The sequence below is a fragment of the Clinocottus analis genome, unplaced genomic scaffold (genome assembly GCF_023055335.1).
Source record: "Clinocottus analis isolate CAN_PGR_092001 unplaced genomic scaffold, fCliAna1.0.p SCAF_14, whole genome shotgun sequence".
In the NCBI taxonomy this organism is placed as follows: Eukaryota; Metazoa; Chordata; class Actinopteri; order Perciformes; family Cottidae; genus Clinocottus; species Clinocottus analis.
Genome location: NW_027175865.1, coordinates 13,324,210 through 13,351,579, shown reverse-complemented (window position 1 = coordinate 13,351,579; position 27,370 = coordinate 13,324,210). Strand labels below are relative to the sequence as shown.

General features: G+C 40.4%; 3 protein-coding genes across 3 annotated transcripts; all 3 read right to left on the bottom strand.

Annotated features, from left to right (window-relative positions):
• Positions 1 to 485: 485 nt before the first annotated feature.
• Positions 486 to 9,301, bottom strand: LOC137784536 (sodium-dependent neutral amino acid transporter B(0)AT1-like). Its single transcript, XM_068575297.1, has 12 exons — positions 9,103 to 9,301; positions 6,734 to 6,874; positions 6,517 to 6,654; positions 6,240 to 6,421; positions 6,044 to 6,154; positions 5,854 to 5,966; positions 5,576 to 5,704; positions 1,707 to 1,863; positions 1,413 to 1,617; positions 1,128 to 1,287; positions 761 to 923; positions 486 to 634 (listed from the first exon to the last, which is right to left on the bottom strand). The coding sequence occupies exons 1-12, from the start codon at positions 9,299 to 9,301 to the stop codon at positions 494 to 496; spliced, it is 1,839 nt and encodes a 612-aa protein (XP_068431398.1). The 3' UTR covers positions 486 to 493.
• A 1,682-nt stretch (positions 9,302 to 10,983) lies between these two features.
• On the bottom strand, positions 10,984 to 17,375 carry LOC137785030 (sodium-dependent neutral amino acid transporter B(0)AT1-like). The gene is made up of 12 exons (XM_068576048.1): positions 17,177 to 17,375; positions 15,580 to 15,720; positions 15,363 to 15,500; positions 15,086 to 15,267; positions 14,114 to 14,224; positions 13,924 to 14,036; positions 13,653 to 13,781; positions 12,185 to 12,341; positions 11,890 to 12,094; positions 11,605 to 11,764; positions 11,269 to 11,431; positions 10,984 to 11,142 (listed from the first exon to the last, which is right to left on the bottom strand). Exons 1-12 carry the CDS (start codon positions 17,373 to 17,375, stop codon positions 10,984 to 10,986), a joined length of 1,857 nt encoding a protein of 618 aa, XP_068432149.1.
• A 2,906-nt stretch (positions 17,376 to 20,281) lies between these two features.
• LOC137784499 (sodium-dependent neutral amino acid transporter B(0)AT1-like) lies at positions 20,282 to 25,360 on the bottom strand. Its single transcript, XM_068575219.1, has 12 exons — positions 25,162 to 25,360; positions 24,019 to 24,159; positions 23,802 to 23,939; positions 23,525 to 23,706; positions 22,879 to 22,989; positions 22,689 to 22,801; positions 22,418 to 22,546; positions 21,763 to 21,919; positions 21,470 to 21,674; positions 21,182 to 21,341; positions 20,846 to 21,008; positions 20,282 to 20,719 (listed from the first exon to the last, which is right to left on the bottom strand). Exons 1-12 carry the CDS (start codon positions 25,358 to 25,360, stop codon positions 20,561 to 20,563), a joined length of 1,857 nt encoding a protein of 618 aa, XP_068431320.1. The 3' UTR covers positions 20,282 to 20,560.
• Between the last annotated feature and the right edge of the window lie 2,010 nt (positions 25,361 to 27,370).

Here is a 27,370-nt window from a genome sequence, read left to right as displayed (position 1 = left end):
CTAACAAAACAAAGTGTACCTTGTTGTTCAGGGTCCATTTGTCGAACATGGCTCCATTGTGGCTTATAGTATATTTACTAAATAATATCAATCTACAATCGAAAATTACTTTGATTGAATTAACTATAACTGAGTGTTTGAACATCTTCTTGTTTAAACATTGATACAAAGAGAGAGCGCTGTTGCATTAACTTATAGTGCGTTGAGCTCTCAGGGCCACGGGTAGAAAACCTTGATGGAAAAGTAAGCTGCCTTGTCTTTAAATTTGGAGAGGTCCAATACAACAAGATATCATATTATTAGGCTATGAGTCTGTTTAAGTAGAATGATTCGGCAGCAATACAATTGCACACAACACAAAATATGATCAGAATTATACATATTTTACCTAAGTGCATCAATACAACATCAGTAATATTATTATTATAAGCCTCATGCATTTTGTTGTATTCTGAAACGTACACTTATTAAACCGTTTAGGACTCTTTTGACACTATGGTTTTCTGCAGCAATTAACAAACAGCCTACATAATGCATACACAGGCACTGCTAGGCTGGGGACACCCGCCAGGAGAAAAATGATCACGTTGATCCATGAGGGGTACGGTACTGATGCCAGAGACGGGAATTCCTCCTAAAGAGCAGAAAACAGTATAAGAAGTGCATTTTGTATACAATGGCTGTCCAACAACTGCTGAAGTATGGTTATAGACTGACAAGTTGTTTATTATATGATGTATCACAGCGCTTGTGTGCTTACAGAGTTTGGATCCCAGACTAAGTAGGTGAGCTCTTCTTGGACTTGTGTCACTAGGTAGAAAACTAAAATAACCAGAAGAAGGAGAGGACTAATGAACCTCAATGTAACCTGCCAAAAGATGGAGGGCTTATATCCAACCATGAACTTCATATCGTCATTGAACCTGCAACACAAGAGGGTTTTGATTAGCTCTGACAAGTTTTGAAATGTGCATGAAGTGATCCATGTTACATTTGACTTAAATAGGTTGATCACACATGCTGCTCAAGCTGTATGTGCAGCAAATATGAAGAAGAATGATAACAAAAGAGGAAGAATGATAACAAAAACATAGATGGTTATTAAAATAGTCTGAAGAAGAACTAACCTGTCAATACCGTAGATGTATACAACAGCTATTACCTCAAACAATCCAATGGTCAGAAGTGGAACTGATCCAGCAAATTTGTCAAAGAAAGTTACCCAATAAAGCCCTGAATGCTGTGTAAACAGGAGGCAGATGACGAAGCCAACAGTGCATGTTACTCCTGAAACACACATACACAAAAACAAGGAAAATTGTGTTAAAACATAAGCAAGAGACAAACACCACAGATGTGTATTAATTGGAAAATGAAAGACATGATTGAGTTGATTATTAAAACCAAATTACCAGTGAGTAACTCATGGGGCCATTTTTTAGGGAATACATTCAGATCTTTCAGTGGGACCACCACTCCTTCAATGTTGCCAAACAGGGATGAGAGTCCCAAGCAGAGAAGCATGACGAAGAAGAGAACAGACCAGACGGGAGAACCAGGCATCTTGGTGATTGCTTCTGTGAACACTATGAAGGCCAGACCTGTTCCTTCCACTCCCTGAACACACACAAGTTAGTAACAAAGCCAATAAGAGAAAAAAAGTTGTATAACTTGGTAATCCAATAGATAATCATCAATACAGTCACCTCACTGAGAAGTGTCTGCATGTCACATGTTTTGATGTCCAATCCAAGAACAGTATCAGGATAGGAGCTGTTGAGATGACCAAGAGCTGCCTCGTAGTTGTTGGTAGTGATGCCATCTTCAGGAAGCTCAAACGAATTTAATAATGTCAGGATGTTACTAGGAAGAACATACGTCACAAATTAGTAATTTAACATTACTGGGAATTACATTAAGGAATTCATTCAGATTGTTCAAGTCTATGTTAATACAAAACTCACATGCCCATCCATACATCGAAAGAGTTATCTAACAGGTTGATCCTATACTGTGACTGCAATTTAAAAGTTGGGTGACAACATTCACAGACCTTACCAATGCCCCACCTGTTTTGCAGAGGTTAGTCAATGATGTTCTCTGAGACCTACACAATGTTTCTATTTTTGTATAGATGACATCCTCATCTTCTTTCTGGGATTCGTTATCAAAGCAGGTAACATCCAGATAGACTCTGCTAACACTACACCAGTTGCAGAAAGGTCTCCACCGTCCACGCGCATTGAACTCCAACGCTTTCTGGGATTCGCAAACTTCTATCGATGGTTTATCCGTAGCTACATTTCCGTGGCTAGCTCACTCAACAGTCTCACCTCCCCAAATGTGCCCTTGCAGTGGCCCTCCGCTGCATCAGAGGCCTTTGGTAAGTTAAAGTCACGCTTTATGTCAGCTCCCATCCTAATAATCCCAGATACAGCCCGCCGGTTCATCGTAGAGGTAGACGCCTCGGACTGTTGGGGCTGTTCTTTCTCAGTGAGCTGCCGAGGATCAGAAGGTTTATCCATGTGCCTTCTTCTCCTCGAAACTGTCTCCCGCAAAGAGGAATTACAACATTGGGAATCGGGAGTTGATTCCAGGGAAGCTGCCACTGGACGAGTGGAGACAGGAGGGCGGCTGTAGCTCATGGGAAGAGTGGTCGTCCTGAAACCACAATGTAGCCGGTTTTAATCCCTGGTCCCCCCTATAGTTATGGGCCCATATTCCCTGTTTCACGGGTCATTAATCCTGCAGCCATCTGTCTGCATCTACCACCAGGCATGGGAATTCATACCACCCTCCATGTCTCCAGGGTTAAACCTCTGCAAGAGAGCTCGCTTCAGACCCCCTCCACCCACCCAGCTCATCGAGGGGGCTCCTGCCTGCACAGTTTGTTCAAATCTGTCCTGCTCAAATCTCGACGACAGGGTAAAGCAGCGGTCCCCAGACCCCCGGGCCGTACCGGGCTGCACAGAAAGAATAAATGAATTTTAAAAAAAGTTTACATTTCTTTTAAAAGTTTTGATTTGAAGAAGAAAAAAAAGTTTTATTTTGAAAAAGGACCGCATACATCTATCTGTGCCTCTTAGTTTCTTGACACATGTTACCTCAAAAACGAAATTTAATAGTCTGCTTCAACTCTGCCGGTATTCTGGTCAAAAATCAAGGCAGAATATCCTGAGATCGCCAAAAAAGCTCTGAAACCTGCCTCCATTTCAACATCCTGTGTTTATGAAGCGGGATGTAAGATAAGCAGATCATGACACAGAAACAATACTTTTTAATATTCAACCCGATTCTGGGGCGTCATTCATACTGAGATTCCGCACAGTCCACCAACCGGACCCGGGCTGACGTGTTTATTCTGGCGTGCCGGCTTCGGGCCGGTGTGTTCGGCCCGTCGGTAACGGAATTGCCAATCGGACCCAGGCCGACGTCTTTCTTTTAGCGTGCCAAGCTGGATCTGGGCCACGTCATTTTGGCTACCTGGGAAAGGTCTAAATTAAGCATTAAACTGGACATAAAGGTCTAAGTTACTGAGTAGACCCAATATAAAGTACACACGTTGAGTGTCTCACATCACCCTGACCCGGCTCCTTGCAGAGAAACCAGCTCAGGGCTCACACTAATTCGGCGTAATGTTGAGTTGTATATTCATGCACTTTATAATTGCTTCATGCCGGTCGTATTATTTTGTTACGTTATATTTTTTACATCATATTTTATTGCCCACACCATGAAGGCCGGTCCGTGAAAATATTGACTGACACGGAACCGGTCCGTGGCGCAAAAAAGTTGGGGGCCGCTGGACTAGAGAACTGCAATACTTCGTGGATTGGGAGGGGTATGGACAGGCGGAGTGCTCATGCTTCCCCACTTGCAGCATACTACACGCCTCCTTGATCACAGAATTCCACAAGGCTCATTTGGACCAGGGGTGGACTGGGGGAAAAAGTGGCCCAGGAGTTACTGTCAAACCGGCCTACTCAATACACGACACGACGCGTTGCCCATGCACTTAATGCATCACCTGTGTGTGTGTGTGTAGTGGTGTTGAAGGTGCATAACAAAACATTAGCAGTAACCTGAACTAACTTTGCCGGCCAGGTGCATTATAGTCACATGGAAATAAAAAACAATATCAGTATACTCCTTTAGAGGATTTACGTGTTGGCGCCATGCTGTTGAATCGCGCTCAAAAACGGCTTTGTCTGCGAGCGAGTGACTCAACGTCCCCTTGGTATGGGCCGCACAGAAAGAATGAAAAAAAAAAAAAAAAGGCTGGTTTTATTTTGAAAACTGACCGGATAAATCCATCTGTGCATCTGAGCCTCTTACTCTTGGCACATGTGAAGAGACTACGTGAGAACGTTACCCCAAAAATGAAACTTAAATGTACATTTCAAATCTGCCGGAGTTCTGGATTAAAATCAAGGCAGAATGTCGTGAAAACGCCAGATAGTGTTTCATGCTGGGTGTGGAAACCATTAGTGTGAATACAGATCGTGAGGAGTAGTATAAATATATAGTATAAGTCAGCCAGTGATTTCTAGTATTTAGGTTTTAGAGCAAATTTAACGTGTTCTGTGAAGCACATAATTGGGGCTGCGCAAGCTAGAGGGACGGCCGGCAGGTGATGGAAGTGGGCCAGCCTCAAACCCGTCGGCCCAGGCCTACCAGGGATTTCCCTGGTATCCCTTATGGCAGTGGTTCGCAACTGGTGGGTCGCGGACCCGTTTTTAATGGGTCGCAGTCCTTTGCCTGGTAAAAAAAAAAAAGAAAGAAAATTTTTTATTATTTAAATCCTGTGATTTTTTTTTTAAAGGACTTTTATGCAGTGTCGTTTGTTTTCAGCGTGTTCCAGGCTGGGTCAAACCAGGGGGGTACTGGTAGTTTCATCACGGTCCGACTACATTCTGTACTTCACAGAACACGTTAAATTGACTCTAAAACCTAAAGTTTGGAAACCAATGACTGACTTTTATACTACTCCTCGCGATCTGTGTTCACACTCATGATTTCAACAGCATGCAACACGACTGATCACAATATGTATTCACACTTATGGTTTGGATGTTTCCTACAGGTTTTCAGAGCTTTTTGGCGATTTGAAGACATTCTGCCTTGATTTTAATCCAGAACTCCGGCAGACTTGAAACGTACATTCATTTTTGGGGTAACGTTGTCACGTAGCATCTTCACATGTGCTAAGAGTAAGAGGCTTAGATGCACAGACGGATGTATCCAGTCAGTTTTCAAAATAAAACCGGCCTTGTTTTTTTTTTTTTTCATTCTTTCTGTGCGGCCCAATACCAAGGGGACGTTGAGTCACTCGCTCACAGACAAAGAGGTTTTTGAGAGTGATTCAATAGCATGGTGCCAAAATGTAAATCCTTTAAAGGAGTATACTGATATTGTTTTCACAATATTGGATCTATTTGGGTTTAGGTCACAGTACTTGTAACTCCTACACAAACAGCATTTTGGGGTTTGGAAATTTATTGTAACTAAACAATAAAAGGCCCACTTAATTTTTTAAGTCCAAACAAGTTTAAATCCACATCATGGGAATACTTACTCATTGATACAGTTGTCATATTGCTCTGTAGCTCTAAAGCCAATGATGGAGTAGGTGACAATGGCAGCATAGATTGAGGTGAGGACAGTTATTACTGCCATGATCACAGCATCTTGTATGCAGTTGTTACTTGGAAAAAAACAAAAAAACAACAACAAAAAAACAAAGATACAGGTTGAATTTAGGTCTGAGAATTGCTATGAACTCTTTTCAATAAAAGAAGCAAAGTGAGTTTGGACAGCAAGTTAAGAACCATAGGACCGTTCAATGTCTCTTACTGAACAGGGTTGTAGCTTGAGAAGGAGATGAGGCCACCCCACCCAATTCCAAAGGCATAGAAGACCTGAGCACCCGCATCCATCCAAGTTGTTGGTTTAGTCAACTCATTCAGCTGCAAGAGCAAGATATACATTGTGATGTTGGTTTGAGCAATGAGATATAACTTTTCTATCAAGCTTTTAAACATACGTCTGGTGTGAAAAGGAACTCTATTCCACTCAGGGAGCCTTTAAGTGTGAGTCCTCGAATCAGGAAGATGGCCAGCACTATATGTGGAAGGACTGCTGTGACGTACACCGCCTGAGGTTTTGACAGGAAAAAAAAGATTAAATTATTTGAACGGTGATTCAAGAAAGCCTGTCGTTTTTGTCAAGGTTTGGCAAACCTTCCCTGAAGTTCCAATCCCTCGTATGTAGTAGACACACATGACTGACCAGGATGCTAGTAGGCAAAGTACTATGGGCCAGTGGATTCCTCCAGAGTCGGCTATAGAGGCCGAACTATTCAACGTCACTCTGTAAAAATAGTAATCCACAGTGGAGCTCCTTTGGCACTCTGGAACAATTCCTGAAGGGGCAAGAAACAGTCATCTGCAAGTATAAAAGTCTACATCTGCATACTTGTAAAGTTTGAGGGCTTAATAAGCAACTGTGTTAACATACCTGTCATATTGTCATTGAGAGGACACTGGGTCCAAGGCAGTGGGTCTTGAAAGGAATTGAAGAGATACCAGAGAATCCAGGCTATTAAGGTGTTGTAGTAAAGTCCAACCAAGAGGGAAATCAGCATGGATGCTATTCCTGATCAATAAAAGCATCATCTGATGTCATTAATTTGCTTCTGCTTCCGCCAATTTGTTACAGAGACAATTTTACTTGCCGACACCAGTCAGATAAGGGTTGATGGCTCTCCACACTCCCACGCTGCCTTTCCTGAGACGCTGGCCGATGGCAAACTCCAACACCAGAAGAGGAATTCCTTCTAGCACCACCAGCATCAGGTAGGGAATCAAAAATGCTCCTGAAAAAGTATAATCAGAAGCACATTTACAAATCTTTAGATAATGTTGCTTTTATTACAGTAATATCCTGTAGCGACCCTTGATCAGGAAAGCTACGAGACGTTGTCCTGCTTATTGTTTGGCTTATTCAAGGACAATCCACAGGCTACTGCAGGCCATAGCCTAAGCCAAAATACAATGGCGGGCCCTCATAGCCTGCTAAGCCTTCCCTGCTGGCCTAAACAGATTTTATAATGTAATTGTTTTTCAGAAATACACCTTATTAGTTTATGTTCTCATTACACAGCTTCCATGTACCTCTGTTCCTCAGCTTCAGGCCTCCGGTATGGCTTGCTTTGCAGCTGGTTAATGAATGTGCTTATACAATCACATCTCACCTGTTTCTCTATGGAAGAGGAGCTGGATTAAACTACATGGAACGGCCTTCTAGCATGTCTGGACGTATAATTCGTCACAGGGCCTGACGTGACCATTAACATGCGCTGTGATTGGTCAGTGTGCCAATGTGACTCAATGGCTGAAGGAGGATGAGAAATGGATTTGGCAGCAAATTTACTTACTTTTCTCATTAAGGGGATCCTAACTGGCATCCATGATGCACAATTCTTAACTGATACCAAAGAGAAGGATGGACTTTGTCTTAAGTGAACAGCATCGGGTGAGTGAAGTGTTTTTTCTGCTTTTTGTGTTGTTGTTTTTTTCACCGCTTGGCTCTCTGCCAGCACCCACTGCTGATGCCATTACCCTCACGGCGCAGCTAGCCTAGCCTATCTGCGCTGTGGAGGTAGTGGGAGAGCGCTCGCTGCTCGACCCCACCAAGCTGGATGGCTGGGTGAGAGGACAACAGGAAGTTTTCGTGAAGGGGATTTAGGAATATTTTATGTGAACCCCACAAAAAAAGAATAACAGTCACATAATGTCAGTGTAACTGACTTCAAAGCTTAATAAAAGACAAATAGCGTATTACATGACAAAATGGCAATATTGCACACAAATCAGAGATGCTTCATTTGGAGATTCGCCGAGACTAATATACTAAATAAATAGCAAAAAAATGTTCTTCTTCACTTAATCAAACTCAAACTTTGCATAGTGTGGTTACAGTAGGATTTTAATACGTTTTGAAGGTTCCTTCGATACTTTCAGCATTCTGGAAGTTTTCTTTTTGGGAATATACAACCAATAAACCAGTAACACATATACTGCTATATGTACACGTTTGAACTAATCTCAAAAGTGTTTTCTCCGTATTTTACCATTCAAATTATTCGAATAGGCCTTGGTTGAGGAGATAATCAAAATTTAGTATAGCGACGCAAACCATATTTTATTTCTAACAAATGGACATCTGCTGTCATAGTCTGGCTAACTGTGCATTATATTATCTGCCAGTAATTGATATGACATTATGACATTGACATTGAGAAGATACAGCAGAACTTGTAATACAGTGCAAGATTAGATGTTAAAACGTCTCCTGATAAGGTTATCATAAACATACAAGCTCCCAATCTCTCTCTTCCTTTAGCTACTCGACTGGTAAATTAACTTGCTGGCTACGCATTAGCCTAGACAGCAACCTAGTGTCATTAGCATGTTAGCATTGATTGCTAGCTTGACATTATAACCATCACGATGTATATAATACAATAGGCTATGCAGCCAGACATAAATTATAGACATAGTATAGTTTTTTTTATCGACCCTATCAAATACAAATGACAAATTACTCAAAGTAACTGCAATACGTATTTCAAATACAAGTAACTGAAATACGTATTTCAAATACAAGTAACAGAAATACTGCCCATCTATGCTTGTCATAGCCTAACTCTCAACAGACCAGCAACACCAAGCATAACATCCCACCTTACTCGCTCTGCCAATCACAAGCACACCCATGTGTCCCACAGCTACGAAGTTCATGAGACATTCATTGACCTCCTAAACCCAGAAATTGCAATAACTAATCTTCGAATATAGAACAGCTTCTTCCTGTAAAAACAATAACATTCATGACATAGCAAGTTAACATTACATGTCACTCAGTCTGTTACAATACTTTTTCACCACAAATATGAAAAAGCTTCATTTGAAATAAAAATACTCAAAAGGAACAGGCTATTCATTAGTACCTCAACCACACTATACTTTGTCGAATAGTCATTAAAAGAATTGACTGTCCGTAATCACAAGATTTCCATTCCTTTTTTTGATCTGAGCTTACCTCCTCCATGACTTTGACACAAGTAAGGGAATCGCCACACAATGCCGATCCCAATGCAGCAGCCCACACAGGTTAGCATGTACTGGGCTTTGTTGTCCCACTTGGGCCTGTCCCCTGCCTCCTCCTTCTCCATCCTGTCCAGATCCTCATGAGAAGGGATCCTATCATCCAGTCCTGGGTTAGGAAGTACCAGCCTCATGGTCACCCTACTAAAGCTGAGAAGTTACACTGTCGTTCTTGAAAGCCAAAGTGAGCTCTCAGTGTCACGCTGCAAGTCTGAGACACGTTTATGACCTTTTACTTTATCTGATTCAATCCACAGATAAGCAAGCATTTAGTCAACCAGTTTTATAAAACATAAAAAATACCGCCACAGTTTAGTAGTAAGTTAGATAACATTGTCCCCTCACAAGAAGAGCCTGGATTTGAATTAACAGTTAAAAGAAGCACTCCACCCGTTGCCCAGTTTGAAACTCTACCATGTTCATATTATTGTTTGCCAGTTCTTCCCATAAAAGTTCAAGTTTATTTTCTCAAGAGGGACAATGTACATTAATGAACACTTAAAATTAAAATGTAAATGCACCCAATTCCAGCCGCAGGGCTGATTTCCATTGCCTGTCCCCCTGCCAGAATGTACAGGCTGAGTGTCCTAAAGGAAAAAAGGTCAGGCAATAAACTACAACAATGGAGGCGTGTCTTCATTGGGGAGCAATCTTCTTAATTTATTGTGTTTTTATTTTTGTGTGGGTTCTCTCCAGGTTTCTCCCAGAGTTCAAAGTCCTACGCTACAACATTTAACTTAAGATAATTAGAGACTCTAAAATTGTCTGTGAACCTGAGGGGTGGATGGTAGTCTGTCCAAGGTGTACCCTGCTTTTTCCCAATGTCAGCTGGGATGTTGTTGAAACATGCTTCAGACTTTAGTCAGATCATACGTGTGGAGGGAAAATGTTTTATAATAATGTGTAGTATTAAGTATTGTGTTTAGATTGTTTTATGCGTAAAGTACAACAAAAGCAGCCACATTCCTTAAAGTCACTGGCTTGGACTAGTATGCATGAGGAGAGTGGGTGACGAGGAATCTATAATTTGGGGGGTTGGAGGCGGGGTTGTACCTAAAACTGTTTGTTACGATATCATAATGTGTCAGTTGTTCGGGAGTTGTTGCGTTAGACAGAGAGGGACGGGAGCTGTTGTCTAATGATACCGGGTGCAACTCGTTTTATTTGTAAACTGTGTTTTACAAATACGCCTGATATGTGTTTGAGAGTGTAGAATTGTAATAGTTTATTATAGCTTACACTTGTAAATAAAAAAATGTCTCTGACTGTGTCTATTACCGAACACTTTACGAAGTACACTGCAATACGGTGCACTAACATCTGTAGTGCACTCCGTCTTATCTACAATAAAAATGACTTTGATTGAATTAACTATAACTGAGTGTTTCAATCAGGGATTCATTATTATAGTAATAGTAGTCAGTTAATATCTGAACAGTTGCAATATTTTAAACACTGCTGGGTGGGGTCTCCCTCTCTTGGAAAATGTGTTGCTCTACATTTTCTGTTTGTTTAAATATTAATCGAAAGAGCGTTAGTGTGTTGAGCTTTCAGGTTCAAGAGTATAAAACCTTGATGGAAAAGTAAGCTGCCTTATCTTTAAATTTGGAGAGGTCCAATACAACAAGATATCATATTATCAGGCTATGAGTCTGTTTAAGTAGAATAATACGGCAGCAATACAATTGCACACAACACAAAATATGATCAGAATTATACATATTTTACCTAAGTGCATCAATACAACATCAGTATTATTATTATTATAAGCCTCATGCATTTTGTTGTATTCTGAAACGTACACTTATTGAACAGTTTAGGACTCTTTTGACACGATGGTGTTCTTGCAGCAATTAACAAACAGCCTACATAATGCATACACAGGCACTGCTAGGCTGGGGACACCCGCCAGGAGAAAAATGATCACGTTGATCCATGAGGGGTACGGTACTGATGCCAGAGACGGGAATTCCTCCTGAAAAGCAGAAAACAGTATAAGAAGTGCATTTTGTATACAATGGCTGTCCAACAACTGCTGGAGTATGTTTGTAGACTAACAAGTTGTTTATTATATGATGTATCACAGCGCTTGTGTGCTTACAGAGTTTGGATCCCAGACTAAGTAGGTGAGCTCTTCTTGGACTTGTGTCACCAGGTAGAAAACTAAAATAACCAGAACGATGAGAGGACTAATGAACCTCAATGTAACCTGCCAAAAGATGGAGGGCTTATGTCCCACCATGAACTTCACATCGTCATTGAACCTGCAACACAAGAGGGTTTTGATTAGCTCTGACAAGTTTTGAAATGTGCATGAAGTGATCCATGTTACATTGGACTTAAATAGGTTGGTCACACATGCTGCTCATGCTGTATTTGCAATAAATATCAAGAAGATTGACAACAAAAACATACATGGTTCTGAATAACAACTAACCTGTCAATACCGTAGATGTACACAACTGCTATCATCTCAAACAATCCAACGGTCAGAAGTGGAACTGATCCAGCAAATTTGTCAAAGAGAGTTACCCAGTAAAGCCCTGAATGCTGTGTAAACAGGAGACAGATGATGAAGCCGACAGCACATGTTATTCCTGAAACACACATACACAAAAACAAGGAAAATTGTGTTAAAACATAAGCAAGAGACAAACACCACAGATGTTTATTAATTGGAAAAGGAAAGACATAATTGAGTTGATTATTATAACCAAATTACCAGTGAGTAACTCATGGGGCCATTTCTTGGGGAATACATTCAGATCTTTCAGTGGGACCACCACTCCCTCAATGTTGCCAAAAAGGGTTGAGATGCCCAAGCAGAGAAGCATGACGAAGAAGAGAACAGACCAGACGGGAGAACCAGGCATCTTGGTGATTGCCTCTGTGAACACTATGAAGGCCAGACCTGTTCCTTCCACTCCCTGAACACACACAAGTTAGTAACAAAGCAATTACAAGATTTTTTTTAAAATTACTTTGGGAATCCAATAAATATTCATAAATACAGTCACCTCACTGAGAAGTGTCTGCATGTCACATGTTTTGATGTCCAATCCAAGAACAGTATCAGGATAGGAGCTGTTGAGATGATCAAGAGCTGCCTCATAGTTGCTTGTAGTGATGCCATCTTCAGAAAGCTCAAACGTATTTAATAATTTCAGGATGTTACTAGGGAGAAAATATGTCATAGATAAGTAACTTTACATTACTTTACTGGAATTCACATAAAGGAATTAATTTAACTTGTTTAAGTCTATGTTTATTCCAAACTCCTCGTTCTGGGGCTCAGTCATGCGTCATTATAAATCCCACTGTTTTCCTTGGTAAGACCCATCCTGGGTAGCTGGTTGAGGCAGATGGGATAGGTTAGGCCTTGACCTTGAGTAGTTAGTGTCAGCATAACTCTTTTGCCAGGGTTAATGACTCTGACAAATCTGGTCACCGTTGCCACAGCAAAGATCGATGACAGGATGGATCTTAGCATGTGGAGTTATTTAGGGCTATTAATGTGCTTGTTACAGGAAGTTACAAGGTCAACCAAAACATGTATCTGCTGAGTTACACATGTCACTTTCCTGAGTCTGTGGGAAAAAATGTTAGACCTGGAAATTGTAATTCCACTATTTGCCCACTGGGTAAAATGTGCATAAAATCTGGCACTCTTTCTGGGGGCTTGGTGGTAACCACTGTATCAGAGCAGCAGCAATTAGCTAGCCAGTGAAACATACATTCAAGGGCTTTACCTGAACTTTGACATGCATTTCTGCATATTGTAAGATATGCAGGTGTTGCCCCCACCTTTCATATTGCAATCACACCATAGGAAGGGGCCACTTCATAGTGATTATTGACAGGAGGAATGATTACAGCAACCAATTAGCTAACTCTTTCAATGTATGGATGGGAATGCGGAAAGCTTGGACTGCAGAAAGCTTGACAGAGTATGCCTGGTAGACACACAGCTAACAACCTCATAGCTAAACTGATTGATGCTAGCTGGGGAGACTTATTGGGAAAATGGCTGCGTGTATCCAGAACAATGCACGCAACGTTGTGGCTGCTAACTCTCTTGGGTGAATGATCTGCGGATTGCCTATTTGGCGCAGCTGGCGATAATGATGGATTCAACCTGTTTCAACCTGATAATGATGGATTCAACCTGTCAGATCAGCAAGCACTGATCTGAACTGAGCATTATCAGTTAACAAGGGTCGGCTATCGGTGAGGAAAGAAAATCAATATCAGCTAGTTCTTGCTTGGTAAATTCTACACTCCTCCATCAAGTGTAATGAAAAATCAGACCTGTTGCATTTCATCTGACAAACAGACAAAGCAACAAACCGAGTCAAAACTCTTATGGGCATGTGAGTGAAGAGTTTGATTCATAGATTGACAATTTATTGTAACTGAAAAATAAAAAGGCCGCCTTAATTTTACAAGTCCCAAACTTGTTGAAATCAACAACCTGTGAATACTCACTTGCTGATACAGCTGTCATATTGCTCTGTCGCCCTAAAGCCAATGATGGAGTAGGTGACTGTGGCAGCATAGATTGAGGTGAGGCCATTTATAACTGTCAAGATCACAGTATCTTGTACGCAGTTGTTGCTTGGAAAAAGAAATAAGCAAAAAAACAAAGACACACGTTGACTTTGGGTTTTAGAATAGATATTACCTCTTTTCAATAATAGTAAGTCTTTAAGACTTGAACTGCAAATTAAGAAGCATAGGACCGTTCAATGTCTCTTACTGAACAGGGTTGTAGCTTGAGAAGGAGATGAGGCCGCCCCACCCCAAACTAAAGGCATAGAAGACCTGGGCACCTGCATCCAGCCAAGTTGTTGGTTTAATTAACTCATTCACCTGCAGGAGCAAGATATACATTGTGATGTTGGTTTGAGCAATGAGATATCACTTTTCTGTCAATATTTGAAACATACATCTGGTGTGAAAAGGAACTTTAATCCACTTAGTGAGCCTTTAAGAGTGAGTCCACGGATCAGGAAGATGGCCAGCACTATATATGGAAGGATGGCTGTAACGTACACCACCTGAGGTCATTAAAAGAAAACATGGATAATGGACATCGTTTAAAAAACAAAAAATCAAATAAATCATAATTGACTATTTGCTAAACTCCTCCTTCAAATATCAATTGGCCAAACATAGCTCACCAACCATAACTAGATTAAGAGGTCTGCCTGTCAAGCATTGGATTTTTCTGCATATGAAAACGGAGCTGTACAATGAGCAATAGTCTGTATCTCAAGAGTTTAGAAGGTGAGTTTTTTTTTTTTTTTACCTTCTTGAAAATACAAGATCAGTTTGAAGAATGGATTCAACAGTATATTTATCTGCTCTAACTAACTTCAACTAGCTTTAAGTATTCACATGTTCAGATAACAAGCTTACTGCCTACATTAGTAACTGAGTGTAACTTCCAATGGTGCATTTCGTTCATTTGTGCAATTACAAGTTACATAAAAAACAAAATCCCGATTCACAACGAGCACATCCATTGTGCCCCAAATAGTGGGCCAAAAATCAATGGTGAGTTTAAAGGTATGCTTGATAAAATGTGTAACTGGAATTTGCAACAGACAGTTACAGGGTGTCTTGTTGTAACGGCTTAGTCAAATGCTTAACTTGACAATCACAATTGTGTGCTGGTGTCTGAGTTTTGCACTGCTTTACGAAATACAATAGTATTGACCAATAAACTGGTGTCTTTGTATTGAAAGCCCATCTCGTCAGCCACCATCTGAAATAGGACCCATTGTTTTGACAATTACTAGCCTAACTCTGTTACCACTAAAAACTGTATGTACTTTGTGAAAGCAGAAAAGTGTAGCAACCATAATTACAGTTGGCAGGGCTTAGCTAACTGTCAATTTACTGAAGGTTCAACAAACCTTTCCTGAAGTGCCAATACCCCGTATGCAGCAGATTGCAATGACTGTCCAGGCTGCTAGCAGACAGAGTACTATGGGCCAGTGGATTCCTCCAGAGTCGACTATCGAAGTCGAACTATTCAAAGTCACTCTGTAAAAATAGTAATCCACAGTGGAGCTCCTTTGACACTCTGGAATAAACCCTGAAGGGGCAAGAAACAGTCATCTGTAAGTGTACAAGTCTACATCTGCATACTTGTAAAGATTGAGTGCTTAATAAGCAACTGTGTTAACATACCTGTCCCATTGTCATTGAGAGGACACTGGGTCCAAGGCAGTGGGTCTTGAAAGGAATTGAAGAGATACCAGAGAATCCAGGCTATTAAGGTGTTGTAGTAAAGTCCAACCAAGAGGGAAATCAGCATGGATGCTATACCTGATCAATAAAAGCATCATCTGATGTTATTATTTTGCCTCTGCTTTGGCCAATTTGTTCCAGAGTCTATTTTACTTGCCGACTCCAGTCAGATAAGGGTTGATGGCTCTCCACACTCCAACGCTGCCTTTCCTGAGACGCTGGCCGATGGCAAACTCCAACAGCAGGAGAGGCATTCCTTCTAGCACCAGCAGAATCAGGTAGGGAATCAAAAATGCTCCTGAAAAAGTATGTTATTAGTGGTTAGGAGGTTGGAAATGTAAGAATTATATGCATGATGTCTGTGGAAATGACATTCAAGACATCTTATCAATGTAAAAATGGCACATTTATTTTTCTCTCATAGATACATAAATATCTCAGAATCTGGCAACTGTCATGACACAGGAAGGTCTTCTCATGTTCACGGGTACAACATGAGTGTTGGTTGTTGTTACAGGTGCACCAACGACGCTGTGTGGACTATCTCGCTCTTTATTCTACTGCAGTTGCTCTGACTGAATAATTATGATGCGGGTGGGTTTACATTGAAGTTTATTGCATCAATCTCAGACATTGATGAGCAATGACCAATTGTCAGTATTTGACGCGTTGGGATTGAGACCGGGTTGATGAGTCACTACACCATTGCAAAATATCTCAACAATTACAGGGACGATTGCCGAATAAGTTTATGCTCATGTTCATGGTTCCCAGAGGACAAATTCTAATGACTTTTCGTGGCAAAGTTTATGACACATGTTGTTTATACAATTTAGTGATTATTGTTATAATACGTATATATATATATATATATATATATATATATATATATATATATATATATATATATATATATTTGTACCATATTGTCATATCATCATATTGTCACATTAATGTGACTGATGACATGGACTATGAACAGGGGTTTCAACGTATGGGCTTGAACCCTTTCGTTAACAATTCACAGAAAAACAACATAATCTACTTTTACAGTACGCAAGCCTTTGAAAACCTGACCCACTTCCTGTGGCTCAATCACTCTGGCCCAATCTCTACCCTTATGGACTCAAGGACCTTGAGGCTCGCTCCCGCGAAGTCCTTGAGGGTTTAGGGGTGTCCCATTGTCAAATTGTCAAGTGCCTGAGGGCTCTGTGGCAGAAATTTTGAGCCCTTTATGAACTCTTTTCGTAACTCAGCATTAGATGCAGACTTTGCCTAAGGGAATTACCCACAATGCATTGCAACGTGAGGTTAAACACACAGTTCCCAATAGAAGAATGGAGGGCTTGAGGGTTTAGGGTGGAAGTTGGGGTTGGGACAATGACACACTAAACACACACTTTTGAAAGAAAAAAATACAACACACACATACACACAAATATAAGCTGTATGAATACATTTGTTCAGTTTCAACCTAACCAAATATACGCTTCTGTCTGTAACTCATGTGTCATGGTAAAGTTTCTTATGATTCTTAATCTTGAGAATCATAAATGTCACTGAATGGGGATTTCATGACTTTGTAGCTATGAATAAGTGATATATTTAATTAACCTTCAGCCTTTTAGGTAGTCTTACTGAGATTATATTCAAATAAGCCATAACATGCCATAAATTCCCATAAATTAAAATTCTCTCCTGGGTGTCTCAACCACATTCATTATTCAAACACTCATTGACAATTTTTGTCTTACCTCCTCCATGACTTTGACACAAGTAAGGGAAGCGCCACACGTTACCGAGCCCAATGCAGAAGCCCACACAGGTTAGCATGTACTGGGCTTTGTTGTCCCACTTGGGCCTGTCCCCTGCCTCCTCCTTCTCCATCCTGTCCAGATCCTCATGAGAAGGGATCCTATCATCCAGTCCTGGGTTAGGAAGTACCAGCCTCATGGTCACCCTACTGAAGCTGAGAAGTTACACTGTCGTTCTTGAAAGCCAAAGTGAGCTCTCAGTGTCACGCTGCAATTCTGAAACACGTTTATGATCTTTCACTTTATCTGGTGCAATTCACAGATAAGCTAATGCACACCCTGCTTTTCTGTTTTTACACTATTGTTTAGTCAACCAGTTTAATAATACATTATAAAAACACTGCAGAGATCCAGAAATCCAGGCCTGTGTCAGGAAGCAACGGTCTTATAATAACTGTATTTTCTTGTTTTTTCTTTAAAGGCAGCTGAAACCTGTACGACTTGATTATAGTTTTTCGTCAACGTCCCTTGATGATGCTGCCAGCTCTCGTTTACTTTCCAGGCGAGTTGCAGTTTATCTCGAACAACCCTAATTGTCTGTATGATCCATATGGAGCACTAGGCCTTCCTATAAGAAGTTTATGATCTTTACTTTTATCTGTTGCTGGCCATATATTAGCCAAGTGCAAACTCAGCCATTCAGTCCAAAACAGAAAATGTCATGCCAATCTGCTTTTAAACTGTAAAATAATGCTTACGCTTAATCATTCACCTAATATGTCTAAAAGGTTTAAAGGGTTTGTTTTCATTGCTTTGTTAATTTGTTATTCATGTGTTTTATTTTGAAGAGGTTTATTCATAATCATTGTCAGTGTTAAGACCAGGTATGTAGAAAGAGAATTGGATACAGCATTGGAAACTGGGCCCTGTTTATCCAGAGGAAAGTTGATCAGTGGTGCATAAAGCAAGAAGATGAACTGCAGATAACTCAGATAAAAATTAACATCCTTACAATCATTTTCTTTTACCCCATCTCCACGGCCCTGCTCTAGCCGTGTTCTCATTCACATGAACTGAGTAGAACAATAACTCTGGATTTGACTAGTGCATCCTGCAACTTTTAGGACCTAATCATTTAAAATTAGGGTTTCAAAGTGTTTGTAACTTGATTTTCCTCAAAAAAAAGTATCTTTCCCACTGCAAGTTCTTTTTTTTCTTTCCTTTTTTTCAATTTTTATTTTATTAGTCTTCAAAATCTCACATGCATATATTTAAATTTTCAGATTCTATTCATGTGGCAAACAGTATATTTATTTTTCCCAATGCAAGTCTAAGGGAAAAAATATTGTTTGGGGCTCAATGGTATCACGTGACTGACTACAGAAGTTTTGATTCAACCATAAGGCTGCAATGTAAAATGTGCTTCTTTACAGTCATTACGAGAATTGGTACACACTTGAAAGATTTAACCAGGAGGCCTTAAGTCGTGACCTCAAGTAGAATTGGTCGAAGGCAAACCTGTGAAGACAAATGCATGATTAGTTTGGCTCTTCTCTCAAATGACTGACAATATAAACTGTTTCTTGCTGCAGTCAAATAAGTTGTACTGTGTTCAAGTCACTTACCTATGTTGTGTCTCCTCTCCAGGGTGTACCATCTAAAAGAGTCCTTCGGGTACCTGAGCACTGATGTATGTTCCGGGAGATACCATATGATATTACTAGAGGGGTGTTTGTGGAGTTAATTTCCCTGGTCGGCCTTTGTATGATCTCTATGATGGCGTGTGGCACCAATAGAGATCATGCAGATTATTGGCCATAGGGGATAATAATGTATTTAAATGTATTTCTGGTGGTATCTGTAAATGTGTTGTCAGCTTGGGGCAGAGTTACCTGTACTATAAAGTGGGGTGTAGGTCCCCATCAGTGGCAGGCTGTATAAAGTTGCCTCATTTAATGGAGCTCTGTCGCTGCTGGGACCACATGCTGCCCTCGGTACACAATGACATGTTGCCATGTTTGCCATAAGTGTTAGGCAAATAAACACCTGGTTGGCCTCCATGTAACCTCTGTGTCAAGCTAACTGCTTCCAAAATCAAGCAGCTATGTTGCCATCCTAACAGCCCTCCACAATATGTGTGACAAGTTGAAAGATGTGTTTGATCTAATATGTGTTAGAGGGATTGTTTTGAATTGTTTTGATCTGGAGTCTGGGATCGATTGGAGGGGGTGGGAGGGTCTTTCCACTTCAATAAAGTGTCCGTGACCCTAAATAAGTTAAGCGGTGTGGATAATGGAATTTTGTGTATTCACAAATCAATTTTTCATCCAACAACAATGGCACAGGTCACTAGCAAATACACACATTTTTGTCCTGAGAGGAGATCTCAGGACAAAAACTCTACCAGCCTCTGGGGATGAAGACAGTAGATTCTGATGAAGACATGTTGTTGAAACATGCTTCAGACTTTAGTCAGATCATACGTGTGGAGGGAAAATGTTTTATAATAATGTGTAGTATTAAGTATTGTGTTTAGATTGTTTTATGCGTAAAGTACAACAAAAGCAGCCACATTCCTTAAAGTCACTGGCTTGGACTAGTATGCATGAGGAGAGTGGGTGACGAGGAATCTGTAATTTGGGGGGTTGGAGGCGGGGTTGTACCTAAAACTGTTTGTTACGATATCATAATGTGTCAGTTGTTCGGGAGTTGTTGCGTTAGACAGTGAGGGACGGGAGCTCTTGTCTAACGATACCGGGTGCAACTCGTTTTATTTGTAAACTGTGTTTTACAAATTAATCTACGTGAATTGAACTTTGATCCAAAGTCTTTGTTCTGTGGGTGTTTCGATTACTGAGGTCCTGTGAGTGAGTCCCCATGGCGTCTTACATTCAGTCAGTTAAGAGACAGACTGTAGTCTTTACAGCATCAGGTTTAGAAAGATTAAATTATCATCGAAGAAGGAAATCGGCCACAAGAGAAGCCTGATATTTTGTTTGAGAGTGTAGAATTGTAATAGTTTATTATAGCTTACACTTGTAAATAAAAAATGTCTGTGTAAATTACAATACTTAAGAAGGATATAATCAATTAAGCCTTATGACAATGTGCATTAGTAACATAGTAGAAAGACAGTTTTTTTTTTTTATAACTTAGAAGTATTTAAGGTATGCATGGTAAATGTTAAACAAGATGGATGCTACAGTATTATTACGGATGGATGCCTTACCCCATAGAGCTGAATAACAATTCCTTTAAGGGAAACTACCTCGTTAGCTACACAAGAGGGCGTAGTGAGGACATCAAACACCGTAGTGCCATATCCTAAAGGCAATTGCACAATAACATTTTGTTGAATTCTGAAACGTACACTTATTAAACCGTTTAGGACTCTTTTGACACCATAGTTTTCTTGCAGCAATTAACAAACAGCCTACATAATGCATACACAGGCACTGCTAGGCTGGGGACACCCACCAGGAGAAAAATGATCACGTTGATCCATGAGGGGTACGGTACTGATGCTAGAGACGGGAATTCCTCCTGAAAAGCAGAAAACAGTATAAGAAGTGCATTTTGTATACAATGGTTGTCCAACAACTGCTGAAGTATGGTTATAGACTAACAAGTTGTTTATTATATGCTGTATCACAGCGCTTGTGTGCTTACAGAGTTTGGATCCCAGACTAAGTAGGTGAGCTCTTCTTGGACTTGTGTCACCAGGTAGAAAACTAAAATAACCAGAACGATGAGAGGACTAATGAACCTCAATGTAACCTGCCAAAAGATGGAGGGCTTATGTCCCACCATGAACTTCACATCGTCATTGAACCTGCAACACAAGAGGGTTTTGATTAGCTCTGACAAGTTTTGAAATGTGCATGAAGTGATCCATGTTACATTTGACTTAAATAGGTTGGTCACACATGCTGCTCATGCTGTATTTGCAGCAAATATCAAGAAGAATGACAACAAAAACATACATGGTTCTGAATAACAACTAACCTGTCAATACCGTAGATGTACACAACTGCTATCATCTCAAACAATCCAATAGTCAGAAGTGGAACTGATCCAGCAAATTTGTCAAAGAGAGTAACCCAATAAAGCCCTGAATGCTGTGTAAACAGGAGACAGATGATGAAGCCGACAGCGCATGTTATTCCTGAAACACACATGCACAAAAACAATGAACATTGTTTTAAAACATAAACCAGAGACAAACACCACAGTTGTTTATTATTGCGTGACAAATTGTCAAACTGATTAAGTTCATTTTTAAAACCAAATTACCAGTGAGTAACTCATGGGGCCATTTTTTAGGGAATACATTCAGATCTTTCAGTGGGACCACCACTCCCTCAATGTTGCCAAACTGGGATGAGATGCCCAAGCAGAAAAGCATGACGAAGAAGAGAACAGACCAGACGGGAGAACCAGGCATCTTGGTGATTGCTTCTGTGAACACTATGAAGGCCAGACCTGTTCCTTCCACTCCCTGAACGCACACAAGTTAGTAACAAAGCAAATAAGAGAAACAAGTTTAATAATTTGGTATTCTGATAGATATTCATCAATATAGTCACCTCACTGAGAAGTGTCTGCATGTCACATGTTTTGATGTCCAATCCAAGAACAGTATCAGGATAGGAGCTGTTGAGATGATTAAGAGCTGCCTCGTAGTTGCTTGACGTGATGCCATCTTCAGGAAGCTCAAACGTATTCAGTAATTTCAAGATGTTACTAGGGAGAAAATATGTCACGGATTAATAATTTAACATTACTTTACTGGAATGTATATGAAGGAATTAATTTAACTTGTTCAAGTCTATGTTACTACAAAACTTGCATCCCCACCCATACATTGAAAGAGTTAGCTAACTGGTTGCTGTAATCATTCCTCCTGTCAATACTCACCATGTAGTGGCCCCTTCCTATTGTGTGACTGCATGTGAAAGGTGGGGGCAACACCAGCATATCTTACAATATGCAAAAATGCATGTCAAAGTTCAGGTAAAGCCCTTGAATGTATGTTTCACTGGCTAGCTAATTGCTGCCGCTCTGTAAAATTATCCATACAACTCTCTCGTGGTCGTGCTGCTGGGTTTAGTTCACAGTACTCGTAATTCCTACACAAACAGCATTTTGGGGTTTGGAAATGTATTGTAACTAAAAAAATAAAAGACCCACTTATTTTTTTAAATCCAAACAAGTTGAAATGCACATCATGGGAATACTTACTCATTGATACAGTTGTCATATTGCTCTGTCGCCCTAAAGCCAATGATGGAGTAGGTGACTGTGGCAGCATAGATTGAGGTGAGGCCAGTTATGACTGACAAGATCACAGTATCTTGTATGCAGTTGTTGCTTGGAAAAAGAAATAAGCAAAAAATCAAAGACACACATTGACTTTGGGTTTGATAATAGATATTACCTCTTTTAAATAATTGTAAGTCTTTAAGACTCAAACTGCAAATTGAGAAGCATAGGACCGTTCAATGTCTCTTACTGAACAGGGTTGTAGCTTGAGAAGGAGATGAGGCCGCCCCACCCCAAACTAAAGGCATAGAAGACCTGGGCACCTGCATCCAGCCAAGTTGTTGGTTTAATCAACTCATTCACCTGCAGGAGCAAGATATACATTGTGATGTTGGTTTGAGCAATGAGATATCACTTTTCTGTCAATATTTGAAACATACATCTGGTGTGAAAAGGAACTTTAATCCACTTAGCGAGCCTTTGAGAGTGAGTCCACGGATCAGGAAGATGGCCAGCACTGTATATGGAAGGATGGCTGTGACGTACACCACCTGAGGTCATTAAAAGAAAACATGGATAATGGACATTGTTTTAAAAAAGAAAATCTCTAAATCATAATTGACTATTTGATAAACTCCTTCAAATATCAATTGTCCAAACATAGCTCACCAACAATAACTAGATTAAGAGGTCTGTCTGTCAAGCATTGGATTTTTCTGCATATGAAAACAGAGCTGTACAATGAGCAATAGTCTGTATCTCAAGAGTTTTATTTTGATGACCCTCTCGAAAACACAAGATCAGTTTGAAGAATAGATTCAACAGTATATTTATCTTATCTAACTAACTTCAACTAGCTTTAAACATTCACATGTCCAGATAACAAGATTACTGCCTACATTAGCAAGTGAGACCAATGAACCAACTGTCTTGACCAATAAACTGGTGTCTTTATATTGAGAGCCCATCTCGTCAGCCACCATCTGAAATAGGACCCATTGTTTTGACAATGACTAGCCTAAATCTGTTATCACTATAAATTGGCAGGGCTTAGCTAACTGTCAATTCATTGAAAGTTCAACAAACCTTTCCTGAAGTGCCAATACCCCGTATGCAGCAGATTGCAAGGACTGTCCAGGCTGCTAGCAGACAGAGTACTATGGGCCAGTGGATTCCTCCAGAGTCGGCTATCGAGGTCGAACTATTCAACGTCACTCTGTAAAAATAGTAATCCACAGTGGAGCTCCTTTGACACTCTGGAATAAACCCTGAAGGGACAAGAAACAGTCATCTGTAGGTGTACAAGTCTACATCTGCATACTTGTAAAGATTGAGTGCTTAATGGGCAACTGTGTTAACATACCTGTCCCATTGTCATTGAGAGGACACTGGGTCCAAGGCAGTGGGTATCGAAAGGAATTGAAGAGATACCAGAGAATCCAGGCTATTAAGGTGTTGTAGTAAAGTCCAACCAAGAGGGAAATCAGCATGGATGCTATACCTGATCAATAAAAGCATCATCTGATGTTATTATTTTGCCTCTGCTTTGGCCAATGTGTTCCAGAGTCTATTTTACTTGCCGACTCCAGTCAGATAAGGGTTGATGGCTCTCCACACTCCAATGCTGCCTTTCCTGAGACGCTGGCCGATGGCAAACTCCAACAGCAGGAGAGGCATTCCTTCTAGCACCAGCAGAATCAGGTAGGGAATCAAAAATGCTCCTGGAAAAGTATGTTATTAGTGGTTGGGAGGTTGGAAATGTAAGAATTATATGCATGATGTCTGTGGAAATGACATTCAAGACATCTTATCAATGTAAAAATGGCACATTTATTTTTCTCTCATAGATACATAAATATCTCAGAATCTGGCAACTGTCATGACACAGGAAGGTCTTCTCATGTTCACGGGTACAACATGAGTGTTGGTTGTTGTTACAGGTGCAGTTGGTCTAATATGTTGCACTGTCTCTTTAATGGGTTTCCTTTTTTCTTTGTTATAATTCTAGTATGTTTATCCATATTAGCACCTTGGTCTAACTACTGATGTGTCGATAGACTCACATGACTCGACAAAAAAAACCCAACATATATACATAACATACATGTGTGTGTGTGTGTGTGTGTGTGTGTGTGTGTGTGTGTGTGTGTATGTGTGTGTGTGTGTGTGTGTGTGTGTGTATATATATATAATGAATTACTAATGAGTGTTCATGTTGGAACAATGCTTAGTAAATGATGAATTAAGTGTTTATTCATGCGTTGTTAGTAATTATATTAATTATATTAAAGTGCTACCAAAAAATACAATTTCAAAACACTGCCGAATAAAGTGTTACATTTTTGTTGGTTTTGGTCTATCATCATATTGTCACATTAATGTGACTGTTGACATGGACTATGAACAGGGGTTTTGACATATGGGCTTCAACCCTTTCGTTAACAATTCACAGAAAAACAACATAATCTACTTTTACAGTACGCATGCCTTTGAAAACCTGACCCACTTCCTGTGTGTGAATCACTATGATAAGCTAAACACACACTTTTGAAGGAAAAACACAACACACACGCAAATATAATCAGTATGAATAAATTAGTTAATTTTCAACCTAACCAAATATACGCTTCTGTCTAAAACTCATGTGTCATGGTAAAGTTTAGCCATTAATGATTCTTAATCTTAAATGTCACTCAAACACTCATTGACAATTTTTGTCTTACCTCCTCCATGACTTTGACACAAGTAAGGGAAGCGCCACACAATGCCGATCCCAATGCAGAAGCCCAGACAGGTTAACATGTACTGGGCTTTGTTGTCCCACTTGGGCCTGTCCCCTGCCTCCTCCTTCTCCATCCTGTCCAGATCCTCATAAGAAGGGATCCTATCATCCAGTCCTGGGTTAGGAAGTACCAGCCTCATGGTCACCCTACTAAAGCTGAGAAGTTACAGATAAGCTAATGCACACCCTGCTTTTCTGTTTTTACACTATTGTTTAGTCAACCAGTCTGCAATCAAAACATTGCAGAGATCCAGAGATCCAGTCCTGTGTCAGGAAGCAACAGTCTCATAATAACGGTGTTTCCTTGTTTTTTCTCTGAAGGCAGCTGAAACCTGTTCGACTGGATTTTTTCATGATGCTGCCAGCTCTCATTTACTTTTCAGGCGAGTTGCAGTTTATCTCGAACAACCCTAATTGTCTGTATGATCCATATGGAGCACTAGGCCTTCCTATAAGAAGATTATGATCTTTACTGTTATCTGTTGCTGGCCATATATTAGCCAAGTGCAAACTCAGCCATTCAGTCCAAAACAGAAAATGTCATGCCAATCTGCTTTCAAACTGTAAAATAATTGTTATGCTTAAAAGGTTTAAAGGGATCGTTTCCATTACTTTGTTAATGTGTTACTTAAGTGGTTTATTTTGAAGAGGTTTACTCATAATCATTGTCCCTCCACAATATGTGTGACAAGTTGAAAGATATGTTTGATCAAATATGTGTTAGAGGGATTGTTTTGAATCGTTTTAGATCGTTTTGATCTGGAGTCTGGGCTCGAGTACTTCAGTCTCCACCACGGGTCACTAACAGGCGGACTGTGGTCCGGATCCGAACGCATGCGCCGTTGTGTCCGATAAATAATTGAGAGTGATTAAAAGTTGACATAGCACTGATAATTTAACCGGTGCAGCTTTTCCAGCCTTTACGGCACTCGTTTAGCGTACCAGGAAACACACCGACCAATCACATGCATGTAAATCACATCACGTGATGCTACTCGGTCAATCAAATATGCGTATCCGGATAAGCATCGCTGCTTGTGTGAGAGGCGGACGAGAGGCGGAACAGGCGGTAAAGACCAGAGTCTTTAACCAGTCTTTAGCCAGTCTTAAGCAGTGTCTAAAAAAATCCCTTAAGATTCTTAAGAATTAAAAAAAAAACGCCTATCCAGGTATACCAAAAGTAAATTGAATGCTGTAGTAGAACCATTTGGAGTAAAGGCATGGTTTTGGCCTCTTTTGAAAGGTAACGCTCTTGTTCTTCTCCCACAACAGCCAGAATCACTTTAACGTCCTGACGTTCTACGGCCCGCCCGCGGGCCCCCGCAGGCCGTACTGTACTGTACATAAACTGTACAGTGTACATTTTAGCCATATGTATTTATAGTTCGATACGAGAGTGCGATAGTTCTTTAGAAAGCTACGGTTCTCTGGATTATAATTATGTCAACCATTTCAAGATCAGAAAACCACAGCAGCGACAGTTACCATGAATGTCAAACAACAACAAACAAACAGGCAATATAAATATCTAGGCGACTCACCGATGACGCCCCATAGTAACCCATGGATCGATCACGTTACAAAAAAAACTGTAGTGTTACGTCGTAAAAAGGTCCAGACGATCCAATCCAGTAAAATATGTTGTCCAAAACACATGATTACATCCATAAATATCCACAAACTGGTGTTGCATCATTTGAAATCAGCCGGCAGATATGACAAAATATTTTCATATGTTTCCTGTAAAAGCGGTTTTCATGCCTGCACTGAAGAAAACTTGATACCAGACTGTCCGTTGAACTCTAACCTTTCGATTGACACCCACATTGAGCCAATATGAGCAACATGTCCTCATCACAGCCTACCAGTAGCCAACGAAAACCAGCGCTCGACTGCGCCCACTGAGCCAGATTTGACCCATTGAAAAGACGCTCCGCTCCGCTCCTTAAAGGCCATTTTTGGCCATTTTTGTATAATTCAGCCTTGAGGCTGAATTATACAAAAATGGCAAAACAGTCGGGCAAATGCCGTTTTTACTCAACGGAAGAAGCAATGGAGATGTGTGTCCGGTGCGATAGTGACAACTCTGCCGACGAAGTGTGTGTGTGTGTGTGTGTGTGTGTGTGTGTGTGTGGGTTGTTCACCTACCT